The following is a 19,403-nucleotide window of genomic DNA, read 5'->3' on the forward strand; positions in this document are numbered from 1 at the left end:
GTATGAAATACTTTAAGTGTTTAGTATGATTTTCTTACTGAGCCATAGTCGCTCACTCCGTTTAATTTAATATTTTACAGGTAAAGAAATACAGCAAAGGTTCCCGGGGAGCACTAATGAGACATGAGGCTAAGGGAGGAAGGCACCTTATTTTTATTAATATATATATGTTTTGATGTATATGTGAATATATGCCTATATATATATATATACTTGATGTAGATATTGGTGGATATGTATATATATATACAGCTAGTTATGAAAATTGATTATAAAGTTTCTGTGGGTGAAATTTTTATGATGGTTATTATTATTTACTTATTTTACTAATTGTGATTAAGTTGATAAAAATCCAGTCGATTGGTAGGACTGGTTTGTGTGAATTATAAATTGGGAGTGTTACAGGGCATAATGAAAAAGAGAAAAATATTCCCCAGACCCTCTAAAATAGGGGAACTCATGCCGTTTTTTCTGTAACACACCCAATGGTTAGGAGAGTTTACATTTTTGGTATCAGAGCGCGATTTTGGGCGCTTAAAGGAAGATATAATATAATGTGTGGTACTATAATACAATATATCTATGGTTTTGCATTCTAATATTGCACAGGTGCCCCTCATGGCTCATAGATTAGCTCCCGAGAATCGACTGCAGTAAGTTATTTTCTTTACCTGTATTCAAATAATAGAATATTATGTAATTACACTTATGCAGTTATTAGATGATGAGTACCACAAGACGAGGACGAGGACGGGGTCGTGGAAGGGGTATTCAGAGAGAGACGGGAGAACCGTCTAACCCTGCCCCGTTAGTTGGTTCAGGATTTGGGCTAGCAGAAATAAGAAATATAGTCCGTCAGGTGTTGACTGAGGGTCAAGATAGACCCACACCTGAAAATATAGCCAGAGATGCCATCCGAGATGAGATTAGAAGTGAGATTCGTGAGGAAGTCATAGAAGAAATCAGAAATGAAATGAGGAATGAAGGGAGAGGAGAAATTAGAGCTCAAAGGCGACTTGAGCCCATTTATTCCTTACCTAATCAGCATACCCCTCCTGAATTCAAAGGTACTAAAGATCCTTTAGTGGCTGATGAATGGATCAAGCAAGTGGAAAGTACTATGGATTTATTTTCTATGACTGATAGAGAAAAAGTTCGGTATGCCAGTTTCTTAATGAGGGGAGAGGCCCACGTATGGTGGGACCTAGTTAAAGAAACCAGAAATGTGGATCTGATGACCTGGAAAGACTTTAGAAGGGTATTTGAGGCCCAATACAGAACAGCTGATGTGGTAGCAGTCAAAGTTCAAGAGTTCATTTCTTTACAGTAGGGAGAGGGTTCAGTAAAGGATTACTCTACCCGTTTTGATGTCTTAGCCAGTTTTGCTCCAGGTATGGTGAGTACCCCTAGTCTCCGGCTAGACAGATTTCTTCAGGGCCTTAGACTGGAGATAGCCTTGCATGTGTTAGCTGGACCACAACCTCCTCAAACTTATGAAGAGGCATTGGAGAGAGCATTAAGGTTGGAGGTATATGTTAATAAGCTACCCAGGAATGCACCTTCCATGTCAACACCTCTATCATTGACAGTACCCCAAACAGTGATGCCAAGTCAGTCAGCTTTACCTGCTTCATTGACTATTTCTGCACCAGTTACAACATCAGGGGGTAGTTCAATTGGCTCCAGTTTCAGAAACCATAGAGGAAAAAGAAAATTCCAGTCAAAAGCAAGTAGAAAAGGCTGGAAGAGTGACAAGAAGCCTAGAAAAGAAAATATTCCCCAATGTCAGATTTGTGGGAGACGTCATAGTGGGGAATATTGGTACCAGCAGAAACAGGTGATTTGTTATAGATGCCGACAGCCAGGGCACATAGCAAAGGATTGCCAAAGTACCGAAGTGCCAGTTCATATACAGCCACCACAAAGCCTAATTCCACCAGTGCAACCAGGGAGACGTACTAATGCACGGGTTTATACAGCTACCCATAGTCAGGCGGAGGCTAGTCCATCTGCAGTTACTGGTCAGCTCTTTTTCCACTCTATTTCTTTATATGCATTGATTGATTCAGGAGCTACACACTCCTTTATTGCACCAGGGGTTATTGAAAGGGTAGGTTTAGTGCCTGTTAGATCTACCCATTCCATTAGAATTGAGATGCCAGATGGAGGGAGTGTGATTACAGATAAAATGCTAAAAGACCAGAAGGTAGTGATACATGGGAGAGAGTTAAAGGTGGACTTGATTGTCTTTGATATGCCCGATTTTGATGTTATCTTAGGCATGGATTTCTTAGAAAGATATGGAGTCGAGATTGACTGTAGAAAGAAAAAGGCTCGATTCCAACTCGATAATGGAGATCACTTTAATTTCGGAGAGGGCCATCAGCCTAGTATGATGATCAGTAGTGTAAAGGCACAAAAATTATTTAAAAAGGGGTGTACGGGATATTTAGCTCATGTGGTACATGAGCATGATGTTCAAAGATTGGGCGTTCAGGATGTCCCAATAGTACAAGATTTCCCAGATGTCTTTCCTGATGAGCTACCAGGTTTACCTCCAGAGAGAGAGTTGGAGTTTAGTATCGAGTTAGAACCTGGCTCAGCCCCAATTTCAAAAGCCCCTTACCGAATGGCTCCAGCTGAATTACAAGAATTAAAGAAACAGTTGCAAGAACTTTTAGATAAGGGTTTTATTAGACCTAGCCACTCTCCTTGGGGAGCACCCATACTATTTGTCAAAAAGAAAGATGGGTCGCTTCGTATGTGCATAGATTACAGGGAGTTGAATAAATTGACAGTGAAGAATAAATACCCGTTGCCTCGAATTGATGATTTATTTGATCAATTGAAAGGAGCTTCTGTGTTCTCCAAAATTGACTTGAGGTCGGGTTATCACCAGGTGAGGATTGCAGAGCAAGATATTCCAAAAACAGCTTTTCGGACTCGCTACGGGCACTACGAGTTTGTGGTAATGCCCTTTGGATTGACTAATGCTCCAGCAATCTTTATGGATTTAATGAATCGAGTATTTCATGATTGCCTTGACAAATTCCTGGTGGTATTTATTGATGATATCTTGATATACTCCAGATCAGAAGAAGAACATGCCGAACACTTGAGATTTGTGCTACAAAGATTGAGAGAAAAGAAATTGTATGCCAAATTCTCTAAGTGTGAATTCTGGTTGGATCGAGTAGTATTTTTGGGACATGTGGTTACTAAGGAAGGTATAGCTGTGGACCCAAGTAAAGTAGAAACAATACTTGAATGGGTGAGGCCAAAGACTGTGAAAGAGATCAGAAGCTTTTTAGGGCTAGCCGGCTATTACAGAAGGTTTGTTCAAGGTTTTGCCCGGTTAGCCAAACCACTTACAGCTCTTACCAGACAAGGAACTCTTTTTCTATGGACTGAAGCTTGTGAGAAGAGTTTCCAAGAGCTAAAAAGACGGTTGACTACAGCTCCTATTTTAGTATTGCCAAAGGAAGGTGTAGATTATGATATTTATTGTGATGCCTCACATAATGGCTTGGGAGCCGTGCTGATGCAAAGGGGTAAGGTGATAGCGTATGCCTCTCGGCAGTTAAAAGATTATGAAACACGCTACCCTACCCATGATTTGGAGTTAGCAGCAGTAGTTTTTGCTTTAAAAATTTGGAGGCATTATTTATATGGAGTTAAATGTAATATCTACACCGACCATAAAAGTCTAAAATATTTTTTCACTCAGAAAGACTTGAACATGAGACAAAGAAGATGGTTGGAGCTAGTCAAAGATTATGAATGTGATATTAAATATCAACCGGGTAAAGCAAATGTGGTAGCCGATGCCTTGAGTAGAAAGATTGCCATAGCTCACCTCACCATTCAAATAGAGTTGCAAAAAGAGTTTCAGAGGGAACAGATTGAGGTGATAAGAAGTCAAGTGGCCAGATTGGAAATTCAACCTAATCTCTTCAATGAAATAAAAGAGAAGCAAGTAGAAGATTTATGATGCCAGAAAATAAGTCAACAGATATATGAAGGGAAAGCAACTGAGTTTCAAATGATAGATGGAGTGCTCAAGTTCAGAAACAGGGTATGTATTCCCCAAGATCTAGAATTGAGAAAGAAAATCCTAAGTGAAGCACATGATACACTTTACACTGCTCATCCTGGGGGAGTAAAGATGTATCAGGATTTAAAGAAAACTTATTGGTGGATAGGTATGAAGAAAGATATTGGTGACTATGTAGCTAAATGCTTGGTATGTCAACAGGTCAAGGCCGAGCATCAGAGACCTTCAGGTTTGCTTCACCCACTTAGTATTCCTGAATGGAAATGGGAAGATATTTCAATGGATTTCATCATTGGCCTACCTCGAGTACAAAAAGGTTATAATGCATTATGGGTGATTGTAGATAGATTGACTAAATCGGCCTATTTTATTCCAGTGAAAGATAGTTTTACTTCAGATCAATTGGCCCAAATTTATATACGGGAGATTGTGAGATTACATGGCGTACCCAAAACTATTGTGTCAGATAGAGACCCCAAATTTGTTTCAGCTTTTTGGGGTAGTTTACAAAGAGCATTGGGTACGAGGTTGGCATTTAGCACAGCATATCATCCTCAAACAGATGGCCAAACAGAAAGGGTGAATCAAATACTAGAGGATATGTTGAGGGCCTGTTGTTTAGATTATAAAATGACCTGGCATGAAATGATTCCATTGATCGAATTTGCATATAATAATAGTTACCAGTCCACCATTAAAATGGCCCCATATGAGGCTCTTTATGGAAGAAAGTGTAGATCCCCATTACATTGGGATGATATAGGAGAGCGAGATGATTTGAGTCAAGTTCTTGGGCCTGAGTTAACCCAAAGAATGGTGGAAGATATAAAGATTATCAAGACTAGATTGAAGCAAGCTCAGGACAGACAAAAGAGCTATGCAGATTTGAAAAGGAAAGAAGTAGAGTTTCAACCGGGTGACAAAGTTTTTGTGAAAGTAGCCCCTTACAAGCACGTGATGAGATTTGGAAGAAAAGGGAAACTTGCTCCAAGATTTATTGGCCCATTTGAAATTTTAGAAAAAGTGGGCAAGGTGGCTTATAGACTTGCACTTCCACCTAGTATAGATCGAGTTCATAATGTATTTCATATTTCTTTATTGAGAAAATACATTAGCGATCCTTCACATGTCTTAAAATCAGACGATGTGGAATTAAAAGAAGATTTAGCTTATGAGGAGCAACCAGTGCAGATACTGGACAGAAAAATAAAAGAGCTCCGAAATAAGACAATTCCATTAGTGAAAGTATTATGGAAGAATCATAAGGTGGAAGAAGCCACATGGGAGGTTGAGCAACAAATGAGAGAGAGATTTCCTAACTTATTTGTTTAAATTTCGAGGACGAAATTCTTTTAAGGGGGGAAGAAATGTAACATCCGAATTCAGGTGTGTCAGTAAACTCCACTTCCAAAATTACCCCTAGAATAGATTTTACAACTTGTTGTGTAAAGAAATTGTAAAAGAATTATAGAAAACTGCTAAATGAGCAATATTTTTCAAAGGGGGTAAAATGGTCATTTTATAAAGATTCAAGGGACAAAGTGGGAATTAAAATTGAAGGGCACACTTGAAATTATATGGTGGTGCTAAGGGTTTTTGGTAATTGACTAAGGATAAAATAGTAATTTATGGAAAAGGTTAAGGGCAAAATGGTCCAAAAGGCTTATAAATTATATAATCTATTCATCTTCTTCCTTATTGCCGAGAACTCCATGAAATTAAGCTAAAGTTTTTCTCTTAACCAAAATTCGTCCAAAAACCTAGCTAAACCACCTAATTTCCAGAGGCCCCAGTTATAAAAAGTGTAGATCTGTCAATTCTGGTCAGTTCTAAGGTAAGAAATTTAATTTTTAAGATATGTGAAATTTGGGAGTTTGATGGATGATCATATTTTTGGTTGATTAAGGTTACCAGAAAGAAGAAAAGAAGGTGAATAAGCTTAAATCACCAAATCAGCAAAGAAAAGGTAAGAATTTCATACTTTACATACTTGAAGTAAATTTGAGTTAGGTTATTTAAATAACCTTTACTTATATCAGTATGTAAGGTATTAGAATTAAGGTGATTTATGCTTAAAAGGATAAAAAAATTCATTATGATTCAGGATGTAATTTTTGGCCAAAAAGGGTAAAAAGGTAATTGTGGCCATAAGGGCAAAAATATCATTTTATGCGATATAGGTTAATTCTGCTTAATTATGTGCATAAAATGTGTGAAATAACCCTTATATTAAGCCTATATTGTATAATTGAAATTAATTTGAGGCATGATATATATATATAAATGCATGAGAAAATAATATGATGTTTGAGAAGGAATGAAAAGAATAAGGGAAAATAACAAATGCGCATATTTCATAATATGGATATATATGCATACATGAGGAATCATAACATATGCATGATTTAGAAAAAAAAAATAAAGAAAGAGGAAAAATATTTTCTAAGTCATGCATGCTTTCATAATGACTCATATGATACAGGAAAGCAGAAAACATACTTAAAATCCTTACACGCCAGCTGTACTGTGTGGACAGCAAATAAAATAATCGGTTGTACTGTGTGGACAACCAGCTGTACTGTGTGGACAGCAAATAAAATAATCGGTTGTACTGTGTGGACAACCAGCTGTACTGTGTGGACAGCAAAAGAAAAATATCAGCTGTACTGTGTGGACAGCAAAGAAAAATATTAGCTGTACTGTGTGGACAGCAAAGAAAAAAAAAATGCGTGTAAGAGAGAATTATATTTTGTATGGTGACTGCAAGTACTATCATATGTAGTCTAAATCGATCAATGAGAATGAGAGAGAAATAAATTAGTAAATATTTTATGAAAGTCATTTGCATTAGAATTATGCATACAAGCCTGTGTGGCTGATAAAGAGTTAAGAAAGATGTACGAACAGAAAATAGAAATGTCATGACACTCATACATGCATAAATCATAATGAGTGATTCATATCTGTATGATAAGGAAATGAATAAATGTGTGAAAGAAAAGAATTATGATATGTGTTAAATGCGTGTTCTGTGTCAATTATTTTGTTGTAAATAGTTCAGACACGCTGAGTATGGAAAAAATTATAAAAGATTAATACTGGTATGAAATACTTTAAGTGTTTAGTATGATTTTCTTACTGAGCCATAGTCGCTCACTCCGTTTAATTTAATATTTTACAGGTAAAGAAATGCAGCAAAGGTTCCCGGGGAGCACTAATGAGACATGAGGCTAAGGGAGGAAGGCACCTTATTTTTATTAATATATATATGTTTTGATGTATATGTGAATATATGCCTATATATATATATACTTGATGTAGATATTGGTGGATATGTATATATATATACAGCTAGTTATGAAAATTGATTATAAAGTTTCTGTGGGTGAAATTTTTATGATGGTTATTATTATTTACTTATTTTACTAATTGTGATTAAGTTGATAAAAATCCAGTCGATTGGTAGGACTGGTTTGTGTGAATTATAAATTGGGAGTGTTACAGGGCATAATGAAAAAGAGAAAAATATTCCCCAGGCCCTCTAAAATAAGGGAACTCATGCCGTTTTTTCTGTAACACACCCAATGGTTAGGAGAGTTTACAATAATAACACTAAACGCATTTTATATAAGTAATAAATTAGAAGTAGTTTTACAACCTCAACGACGGGGGCTGCATATGTACGCGTGACGATGTCCTCTAAACGAGTCATACGATCCTCTAATCGAGTCATCTGGGAATAGATATCGTTAGGTAATCGAGTCATCTGCGAAGAGATATCGTCGCGAAAACTCGATATCTCACGTAAAATCGTAGCACCCCAGTGCGCTAAGGTAGTGTGGTCCTCCACACTAGGATGCTCGTCCACGGTAGGGTGCTCCTCCACTCTAGGATGGTCTGTCGTCCGTGGGCTCTGAACAACAGGGGAACATACATGCTGCTCGATAACAGGAGGCTGAATAGGCTCCTCACGTGTCTCAGAAGTCTCTACGGGTACATCAGAATGTCTCGAGGATGGAGGAGCCCCGTCTGCAGTCGCGGTCGGGGTCGAAGAAGATGAGGAGGAATCAGCATCTGGTAAACTGGTGTACTCACGAATCTCCGCGTACCACGGTAAACCCTCCTCGATGACTGATGGACGAAGAGGGAATGTGACATCCTCCTAATGATGAAGATATATAAGTCAAAATAATTATAATATATAATGAATTAATCGACTTATTAATTTACTAATACATACCGGATCACCAGTGAAAATACGACCGATATGAGTCCAAACAGGGACGTCTCGCGTACGCCACCTCAACATCCGTGGGGACACATAAAGATCGACAAGGTCAATCCACTCGTGTAACGTCTCTAGAGTCTCATATATCCAATACTGCAATATAATCATTTACGATGTAAATAAATCAATTTATATTTTTGCCAATTAATATATATAAATAATAATATAAAACTTACCTGAAATGCGAAAGGAAATCCGTAAAGGTCGTATTTACGGATTTCCTGCATACGTCCAGAACAGAGTCTCTCACTCGTCTGTGACATAGAATCGTATGTCATCTGCCAAACAACGACGCCCCAAGGGTAGGAATTAAACCCGTCCAAATGATCAACTAACTGTAAGTACTCCGTGGACACCTTCTTTCGTCGATCATTCCCCAACAAAACGATGTGTAGAATATACAACAAGGTGAGCTTGACAGCGTGAATATCGTCATCCCCCCATGCCCTCGACAAGAAAACACGCTCAATGTCGTGATACTGCACCTTCGGACAACCGTGAAAGTACGTAGATCTGATCCTATGTCTGGAGGAGCGAGGAATATATGAAGAAACATCAGTCCGACGGCTAAACGAAAGCCCTGTCACCAACGCAAACTCAAACGGGCTAAACCTCACATCGACCCCGCTAATCCTAAACCAAAACTCGTCTCTGGCAAAGGGTGGATGTAACTGTCGTAGTAGAAATGCATGAACTAATATCCCGCAGAATTTTGTTTCGGGTAAACGAAGGAATGACCCGAAACATGTCCTCTCAAATAGTCGCTGCTGACGCGGGGTCAATGTAGAAGAAATTTGAGATAATGCAGTACGCTGTGCACGAGATATCGCATCTGCCCGGAAGTGTCTGGACTCGTCGGGAATGCGTAGCTCGCTGTCAACTCGTCTTCTTTTGCGAGAAATATCCTGTAACAATCACGTAAAAATTGTTAGACTTTCATATAAATAAATATGTAAACAAATGTAGTAATGAAAAAAATATAAAAAGATGAGAAATATCAAATAATTAAAATAAAAATAACAAAACGTAAGAAATAAGAATAAAAATTTGAATTCTATACAATGAAATACCTTAAAGTGACGATAATCAGAAAATGGTTCGAAAATCTTGAAAAGACGAATCGATATACCCTAAAATGATGAAATTCGAAAAAACGGAACTGAAATTCGAATTCTATATATTGAAATACCTTAAAGTGACGATAATAAGAAAATGATTCGGAAATCTTGAAAATACGAATCGATATATCCTAAAATGGTGAAATTGGGAAAAACGAAACTAAAATTCAAATTCTATACGTTGAAATACCTTAGAGTGGAGATACTCAGAAAATCGTTTGGAGATCTTGAAAATATGAATCGATATATCTTAAAATGGTGAAATTCAGAAAAACGGAACTAAAATTCAAATTCTATACGTTGAAATACTTTAGAGTGACAATACTAAGGAAATCGATCGCAGATCTTGAAAATACGAATCAATATATCCTAAAATGGTTAAATTTGAAAAAACGGAACTAAAATTCGAATTATATACGTTGAAATACCTTAAAGTGACGATACTCAAAAAATCATTCGGAAATCTTGAAAATACGAATCGATATATCCTAAAATGGTGAAATTCAAAAAAACGGAACTGAAATTCGAATTCTATACGTTGAAATACCTAAAAGTGACGATATTCAGAAAATCGTTCGGAGATCTTGAAAATACGAATCGATATAACCTAAAATGGTGAAATTCGAAAAAACGGAACTGAATTTCGAATTCTATACGTTGAAATACCTTAAAGTGACGATACTCAGAAAATGATTCGAAAATCTTGAAAATACGAATCGATATATCCTAAAATGGTGAAATTTGAAAAAACGGAACTGAAATTCGAATTCTATATGTTGAAATACCTTAAAGTGACGATATTCAGAAAATAGTTCGGAGATCTTGAAAATACGAATTGATATACCCTAAAATGGTGAAATTCGAAAAAACGGAACTGATATTCGAATTCTATACGTTGAAATACCTAAAAGTGACGATATTCAGAAAATCATTCGGAGATCTTGAAAATACGAATTGATATACCCTAAAATGGTGAAATTCGAAAAAACGTAACTGAAATTCAAATTCTATACGTTGCAATACCTTAAAGTGACGATTCTCAAAAAATGGTTCGGGAAGCGTGAAAATATGAATTGATATATCCTAAAATGGTGAAATTCGAAAAACGAAAGTGAAATTCGAATTCTATACGTTGAAATACCTAAAAGTGACGATACTCGGGAAATCGTTCGGAGATCGTGAAAATACGAATCGTATATGCTAAAATGGTGAAATTCGAAAAAACGGAACTGAAATTCGAATTCTATACGTTGAAATACCTAAAAGTGACGATACTCGGAAAATCGTTCGGAGATCGTGAAAATACGATTCGATATATCCTAAAATGGTGAAATTCTAAAAAACGGGACTAAAATTTGAATTCTATACGTTGAAATACCTATGAATTTCGCTAACGAAAAAATCATTTGAAAAATTGAAAAAAACGAATCGATATATCCTATAAACGAAAAAATCAAAATATTAAGTTTAAATAACGTCGTTACATCGTAAGTTGTGTCAAAAAGCATCAAAATTCGAAAACTCGAATTTGAAATTTGAAAAATAGATATACAAAAACCTAAAACAAAAAAAACGGATATAAAATTCGAAAACTACACGGTCAGAAAACGTAGATAAGAAAATCTTCAATTTAACCCCTCATGAAAATTCTTTAATCAAAAAAGTCCACTGTTATATGCCAAATTTCCTAAAACCCCCTGTGCTGTAACGAAACTCATCCGGCTCCCCAAGGTTTTAAAAAACCAACTTCAGCCCCAACTAAACAAGGAAAATTCGCTGCCGTGGGAAAACTCGTGCTGCCGTGGGAAACGCCGTTCCCACGGCAGACTGCCGATTCATTTGGCAGCGATTTTCGACCCAATTTTGGTCGTTTTGACCTCCAATTTTCACATAAATCAAAGGTAAACATTGTATAACATCAAAGCCCTCAATCAATTCAACCAAAACAACCAAAAATCGAAAGATTTTAAGCAATATTCAAACGTAAACCCTAACATTTCAAAACCAAAATTCTCAATCAAATCTCAATTATTTCAGCAATAACTTGATCCAAACAATATTACGGGAGATATACTAACCTTCTTTGCCATTTGCGGTTGCCGAGAAGCTTCAAAATCGACGGAAATGAGATCGCCGTGGAATTGCCGTGGGAGGTGGAATGCTTTTGGAATTTTCGTGGAAATGAACGCAACTTGCCGTGGGAGGAAATGAAATTTTGCTGTGCTTATAAGGGGGGGCATTTTCGTAATTGCGCTTTTCCCACACCAACTTGGGAAATATCATAAAAACCCGACGTGGGATAAATAGTTCCCCGAAAACCCAATGTTTTAAAAAAGCCATTTCACACCCCCAAAAACCCATTGTCCATTTAGCTGCCGTGGGAGAAATCTCTTGCCGTGGGAAACTTCGTTCGGCCGATCCATTCGGCAGCATTTTCGGCCAATTTTTGGTCGTTTCGACCTCCGATTTTCACATAAATCAAATCTACACATTTTATAACATAAAACCCCTCAATCAATTCAACGAAAACAACCAAAAATCGAAACATTTTAAGCATTATTCAACCCGTAAACCCTAAAATTTCAAACCTAAAATTCTCAGTTAAATCTCAATAATATCAGCAATAACTTGATCCAAAGAAGATTACGGGAGATATACTAACCTTATTTGCCATTTTCGGTTGCCGGAACGAAAGAAAATCGGCGGAAATGACGCTCGCCGTGGGATTGCCGTGGGAGATGGGAAACTTTGGAATATTCTTGCCATTGTACAGTGAAAATTAGTTAACTTTATATATGGGGGTATTTTCGTCATTTCACAAAACATGGGCATTTTTGCTTAAACCTAAATTTTTTGGGCAATTTCGCTTTGACCCCTTTAATTTTGTCTATTTTTAATAATTTCCCCTTAGTAAAAATGCATGTTTAAAGCAAGCCAGCCTCTTTCACGTAACCTTCTTTCTAAAATGTGATTCCAAATGTCTCACAACGATCATCGGCGAAATCAAACAAAATGCTTCGCATATGGATGGAGAAAACTAGCGACCACCAATTCATGATTTGTGGCCCCTGAAGATCAGCGGTCAGGTTTTTGTAGCGAAGGAAAGCACGTAATTTATAAACTCATTTATTGTTTTTCGTTCTTTATGAGTAATTATTATCAATCATAATTATAAATGTTATAATTTTAACTCTCCAACGTCTCATCAACTTGTTGCTTTCTCAACGTAACTATTAACCAAAGCAAGTGCATTGCTCGTCAATTTCTTCACACACGCAGCCCTATCGATAACATCCTCCTTCAGCGGCCCGTCCGCCACGTCATCGAAACCGTCGGCACAAGTCTGCTGGTCCGTCAACGCTGCGCTCATCCACGTCTGCACATTACTCAACAGGAACCGGAGGTTCTCCTTGGAACTCCCCGCTGCGCCCAGGTCGCGCATCTGTTTCAGCGACCCTTGGATCTCGTCCACGGCGTCACCAAAGTTTGATAGACAGTCGTGCAGCGCCGATGACGCTCTGGGGTCTGAGTGGAAGTCGCCCTCGTGGCTGAGGTTGACCAAGTAGGACGCTATCGTTTTCGCCTTCTTCAAGCTGACGCCAATGGCAACGCTCGCCAATAGCGCTGGGTCCTCGTGGACGGAACTGGAGTATGCTTCCAAGGAGGCGTAGCAGAGGTCGGGGTAGAGAGTGGAGTTGCAGCTGGAGCGGATGAAATCTGAGCCATTGGCTAGGGGTTGGTAACCGGGGCTGGGGCTGGGGCTGGGGATGAAATCGACGGATGAAATTGAGTTGAGATTAAGGGCTGAGATTAACCGGAGGTCAAATAAAAAGAGAAAAGGGAGAAGGGAAAGAGGACGTGAACTGTTTTTGTTCATGGCTTTGTTTTGTTTTGTTCTGTGGATTGACAGGGAGAGAAACAGGGTGGTGGGCTTCAATGTGAGAGGATTCATGTTTTTAAATACCGGAAAAGTGATGAAACGAAATGACACTTTTGCCCTTGGATAACCCCAAAAACGGCATTTCAATTGTCGTTTTGAAACTATTCAATGCCACTCATTAATTGGGTTATTCTATGCACAGTCGTTATGAGGATTGAGCAGGCTGAGTGCCCAAAAATGAACGGAAATCCAAACTAGATTAAAACTGCTTATCACTCTTTAACGATTCATTCTGATGAAATCTTTCATTAAAAAAAAAACATAATCTAACTAAAAAATTAAGTGATTTTTCTTAATTCTTAAATTGTTTAGTCAAATTTATTTGTGAAATGAGTTACAAAGTTTGTATTTTCTATGATTTTTAAATGTTTACAATGATTCTTTTCATGCTTTACAAAATCTAATTTTCATACTTAATAATATGATTTTTGTTTGAACAATTAAATATGTCAAAATTGACATTTTGTTAATACTGTAAATATTAAATGAGGCGTATCTGACTTCGAGTTTGCGATAAAGTCATCTAAATATACCACAAAGTGTTGATTTGAGTAACTTTTAAGATTTCATTTATCCATATACTACATTCCTTTTGAGAGACAATAACTATAATCTAATTTTAGTTCTGTGTGTGAAGAAAAAGAAGATAAAATTTCTCCTTAAAAATATTATGTTAATTTTTTCTTTGGTAAATGACAATTTTAAATTTTAAATAAAAGTTCAAATTGTCAATAATTTTCACACCAATTATCTTTGACAATTAAAGTAAATTGGATAATCGTAAACAGATGGATCATCAGAGAATGTATGAATTTTCTATAATCCTTGGAACAATTAATTTATGCTTTCAATTTTTGAAATAATTTTCTTATTTTCAGGGTAAAAAAAAACAAACATGCCTACTTATTATTCACCATGCCCAAGTACTGTTTATAAACTTGAACAGTAATTGGGTGTGTGTGGCAAATGTCCATTTCCTCCAAAATACCCCTGGACATAGCAAGTTGCATCGAATTCAGCCCAATCCGGACAGGGCAGTGTCTAACCCCAATTATATGATTGAGTAAAGTACCAATTTATCTGTGAGTTGTTGATATTGATGAAAGAGGCATGTTTTCTCCAGCTAATTAATAATCAAACTAAACGTGGCAACATATCATTATAAAAATAAAAAAAATGAAAGCTTGCCCTAATAAATAATCAAACCAAACAGTTTTTTAGTGACCTGGCAACATATTATTGGCTATGAACCTTCAAATAAACGTGGTTTTATACTCTAGATTCGATTTGTACTGATTAATTACAATTTATATTCATTAATCATATCATAATTCAATTATTAACCCGTAAAATAATTAAAAGTGAATTATCGGCTTCTTATCTTGTTGAAAAGGGTCTGTCACCTACCTATGATTTTTTGACAATTTTTAATACTACTTTTTAATCTAATATAACATGTAAAAAAAAAATTAGGTTAAATTTGAATTTTTTAGCATGAAAATTATTTCAAATTAATTCAATATGATTTAAAATTAAATTAGTAGTGTTATAGTGGATATAAAAGTAATCTAATATGGCTCAAACTTACTCGAATATTTAGAAAAATATTACTTTAATAAAATTTGTTAAGAATATAATATAGAAATTTGAAAGACAATATTAACAATAGCTAAAATTTTTATTGATCGCATATAATTATATGTATATTAGTCCTGGCCACGGGCCGGTTTGGCCCGTGAACCGGACCGAAACCGGCCCGGGAACCGGACCGAAACCGGCCCGGCTAAACCCGGAACCGGAACCGGCAGACCCGGAACCGGCAGTGAACCGGAACCGAAACCGTGGCTCTACGGTTCGGTTCCGGTTCACATAAATTGAAACCGTGGAACCGCCGGTTCACACCGGTTTATGAACCGGCGGTTTACTGTGCTAAACCGAAAAAAATTTGAAAATTTTTTGAAATTTTTTTAATTATTTTTTGAATTTTATTTAAAAAGGCAACGGTTCCCTGCGCAGGGAACCGTTGCCTTTTGAAGAAAATTTGCAGGGGACCGTTGGTCCCCTGCAATTTTCAGTGAAATTTCAGGGGACCAATGGTCCCCTGCAATTTTCAGTGAAGTTGCAGGGGACCGTTGGTCCCCTGTAATTTTTTGAAATTTCAATTTACCCCCCTATTTCTAATTTTTTTCAAAAAATTTTTTTTCTATATATACCCCTTTAAATTCTATTCTCTCAAATCTCAATCTCTCTACTCTCTCACTCAATCCTTCAAACTCTCATTCTCATTCTTTAAACTCTTAATATTCTCTCAATCTTTCAATTCAATTAAATTTTCTTAAATTTAATTAAATTCTTTCTTATTTTTTTATTAATTTCAATTTCAATTTTTTTTATACAATTCATAATTAATTATAGAATTTATTTCTATAATTAATTTTATTTATTATTATTTTATTATCTTTTATAATTAATCATATAATTTATTTATATAATTAATTTTATTTATTATCAAAAAATTGCAAGTAGTGGAAATTCTTCCGGTTCACGAAGATTTGGTCAATATTCACATATATCAAATGTGAATGAAAATCAATTTATAGATGATTTTCATTCACAAGAAAGTGAAAACCAATATGAAGAGGTGGAGCAACAACAACAACATCAACAACAAATGGAGATGGAACAACAATCTCAAAAAATTCCTACATCCGATATTTTCAAAATTCATTTCAAGAAAATGCAAAAGGAAGATGGTAATTTTGATGTTGCTTGCAATTATTGTAGGCGAATTTACAAATTCAAACAAGGAGGTGGATACGGAACATTCAAAAGGCACTTGGAGTCAAAACATCCGGAAAAAATGGGACAAAGCCGAGGTCAAACACAAATAACCGGGTATGGTTCTTCTACACACAAATCTTTATTTATGTATAGTGATAATAAAAGTAAAGAAGAATTTGCAAAAATGGTAGCAATAGATCATTTAGCATTTAGTTTTGGTGAAAATTTAGGTTTTAATAATTATTGTAAAACTGCATTAAATCCTGCATATAAAACTATTCCAAGAAATACATTAAAAAGAACATTATTTAGTTTATATAAAAAACAAAAAAAAGAGTTAATTCAATTTTTTACAAATTTTAATGGACGTGTATCTCTATGTAGTGATATTTGGAGTGACCATTGGTAAGTTCACTCTTATATGGGTATAACTTGTCATTGGATAGATGATGATTTTCTATTACAAAAAAGAATTTTATCATTTAGAATGTTTGATGAATGACATACGGCTGATAATATTTATAGAATAATTAAAGGAATATTAGAAGAATATAAATTACTTTATAAAATTTTTTCAATTTCATTTGATAATGCACGTTCAAATACTGCCTCAATAAATAAATTAATTGAAATTTGCAGACCTAATTTAGGTGGTAGATTTTTTCATATTAGATATGCATGTCATGTGTTAAATTTATGTGTACAAGATGGTTTAGAATGTCTTAATAATTTTATTAGTCCAATAAAAATAGCAATTTCATATTTATGGACACATCCCCAAATTATGAAAGAATGGGATAAATTTTGTAAACAACATAATAAAAGACCAAAAAGATTTCCTAAAGATGTGCCGACTCGTTGGAATTCAACATATGAATTACTCAACGAGTCATTTGATTATAAGGATTTATTATGCTCATTTATTTCACAAAATGTGCCACAAATTATATTATATCCCCAACATTGGGATATTTGTTCAAAAATTTTAAATGTATTAAGAAATTTTAATAATGCAACATATACTTTAAGTGGGGTTTATTATCCCACTTCTCATTTATTTTTAAATGAAGCTGTTAATATTATTGGAGCTTTACAAGAAGCCGAACAAGATATTCTTTTACAAGAAGCTGTTTCTTTAATGAAAACAAAATGGTTAAATTACTATAAAATAATTCCAGAACTTTTTCTTGTTGCATGTTTTTTTGATCCTAGATTTAAATTAGATGGTGTCACAGATTATTTGACATTATATTATGAATGTTTGCAATTAGATGAAGTTAATATTCCATTAACTATAACTAATATTATGAATTTAATTAAAGAAATTTATGCTGAATATGCATTAATTTATGGTGGTTCTTCTTCCTCTCTACCACCTATTGCCCCATCATCAACCCAAAATATGAGTTATGGTGATCGTATTATGATGCAAAGGGGCAAAAGACCAAGAGGAACATTAGGCTCCACCTCGGAGCTTGATATTTATTTAACTACTATTTTTGAGTTTGGTGACAACAATATAGGTAAAGACTTTCCAGTTTTAGAATGGTGGAGTCGACACGCATCAACTTTTCCAATATTGACAGCTATTGCTAAACAAGTTCTAGCAGCACTGGTATCAACTGTCACAGTAGAACAAGCTTTTAGTCAAGGGGGTAATATATTGGATGAGAGACGATCAAGTTTGGCTCCCGAATCTATTGAAGCTCAAGTATGCGTGGACGATTGGACAAGAGCCGAATTACGACAACAAGAAATAAAAGTAGACTTCAATGAAGAATCGCTTGATTTAACTACAGATAGTTCGATGACGACGGGAAATAATACTCAAGATAGTGGAGGTGAATGATAAGGTAAGGGGGTACTGCCAGCTATTAGATATGCAAAGGTAAGAGAACTACGTAGGCTTTGATTCTTCTAAACCCCAAGAAGATACGTAGGAAGCTTAATTGAAAAATTAAGTCCAAGCCTTTCTTTTAAATTTCAATTATTGTAATTAATAATTTAAAAATTAAATCAAGATCATGCATTAGAATTGATGGTTCAATATCGGTTTCGAATCGAAACCGTCGGTTCCGAACCAAAACCGTCGGTTCCGAACCGGGGCCATGAACCAGAACCGGCGGTTTCGAACCGTGGACGAACCGTCCTGTTACGGTTTCGGTTCAGGGTCCTTATATTTTCGAACCGTGAACCAGCGGTTCCGAACCGAAACCGGCGGTTCATGAACCGTGGCCAGGTCTAATGTATATATAATTGTAGTTACTTATATTATTGTTAATTTTTATTCAAATATTTCATATTATTATTTGGTAAAGAGAATATAATTTGACTAGTAAAATTATTAATGTGTTTTAATTTTTAGATCATTTGTAAAACAAGAAAAAAATGTTATATTACGTATTTTATTAATAATAGTAATTTTGTGAAAAAACTAAAATGTTAAAAACACTTACAAAAGTAAAAACAATGGATAATTTTAGATCAATTTAGGTTGTATTAAGTCAGTCTGAAAATTAAATATTAGATTAGGGTTAAAAAAATTTTATATGATTCTAGTTTAAGTTTGATTAGAGTTGAAGATCTCTAATCCTAAATCCAAATTGATATGATACAAATACAATATGATGACTCAAACTATGAGGTCTACTTGGTTTTATCTAATTAATATATCATTAATTTTGAGCCATAAGATTATTTCTTGCCGTTAAAATGATAAATTTTTATCCTTTTTAAATTTAAAAAAATTAGATTTCTATTCACCATTCAATTTTATTGGTAAATTTCGTTAATTGAAAAAGTAAGGAGATCATTTTATATATAACTTTTTTTATTTTCTCTTTTTCATCCCGTTCTTTTCTTTTTCTGTCTTTTTCCCTTATTTTCTTATTTTTATTTTCCCCTTTGTTTTTTCTATTCAAAAATTTGAAGGGGAACGTAATTATTGAAAAGTTTAAAGGTGTTCATAAAAATTTTCAAGGATTTTTTGGAAATTAACAAAGTTGAGGGTATTTTAGAAAATTTAAAAATAACAATTACACCCCCTAAAATTGATTAAAACATAATTTTTAAATCTAATTAAAGTTTTGATATTTTTAGGAGTTAAAGAAATAAATGTTTAAACTGCTAAAAGATATGTTGATAATTAGCATTTATATCAATGGTTAATTGTAGTCCCGTAATTTTAATAAAAAAATAATCATTTTCAAGAAAAAACCAAAT

The 19,403-nt window shown here is 35.1% G+C and overlaps 1 protein-coding gene across 1 annotated transcript; it reads right to left on the reverse strand.

Moving 5' to 3' along the window:
• Positions 1-12,547: 12,547 nt before the first annotated feature.
• On the reverse strand, positions 12,548-13,384 carry LOC123217671 (pectinesterase inhibitor 7-like). Its single transcript, XM_044638765.1, has one exon. The coding sequence runs from the start codon at positions 13,335-13,337 to the stop codon at positions 12,666-12,668; it is 672 nt and encodes a 223-aa protein (XP_044494700.1). The 5' UTR covers positions 13,338-13,384; the 3' UTR covers positions 12,548-12,665.
• Positions 13,385-19,403: the final 6,019 nt, after the last annotated feature.

This window comes from Mangifera indica, chromosome 5 (genome assembly GCF_011075055.1).
Source record: "Mangifera indica cultivar Alphonso chromosome 5, CATAS_Mindica_2.1, whole genome shotgun sequence".
NCBI classification, from domain to species: domain Eukaryota; kingdom Viridiplantae; phylum Streptophyta; class Magnoliopsida; order Sapindales; family Anacardiaceae; genus Mangifera; species Mangifera indica.

Coding starts and splice junctions, on each gene's coding strand:
- LOC123217671 (XM_044638765.1), bottom strand. CDS start 13,337: ATGAACAAAAACAGTTCACGTCCTCTTTCCCTTCTCCCTTTTCTCTTT.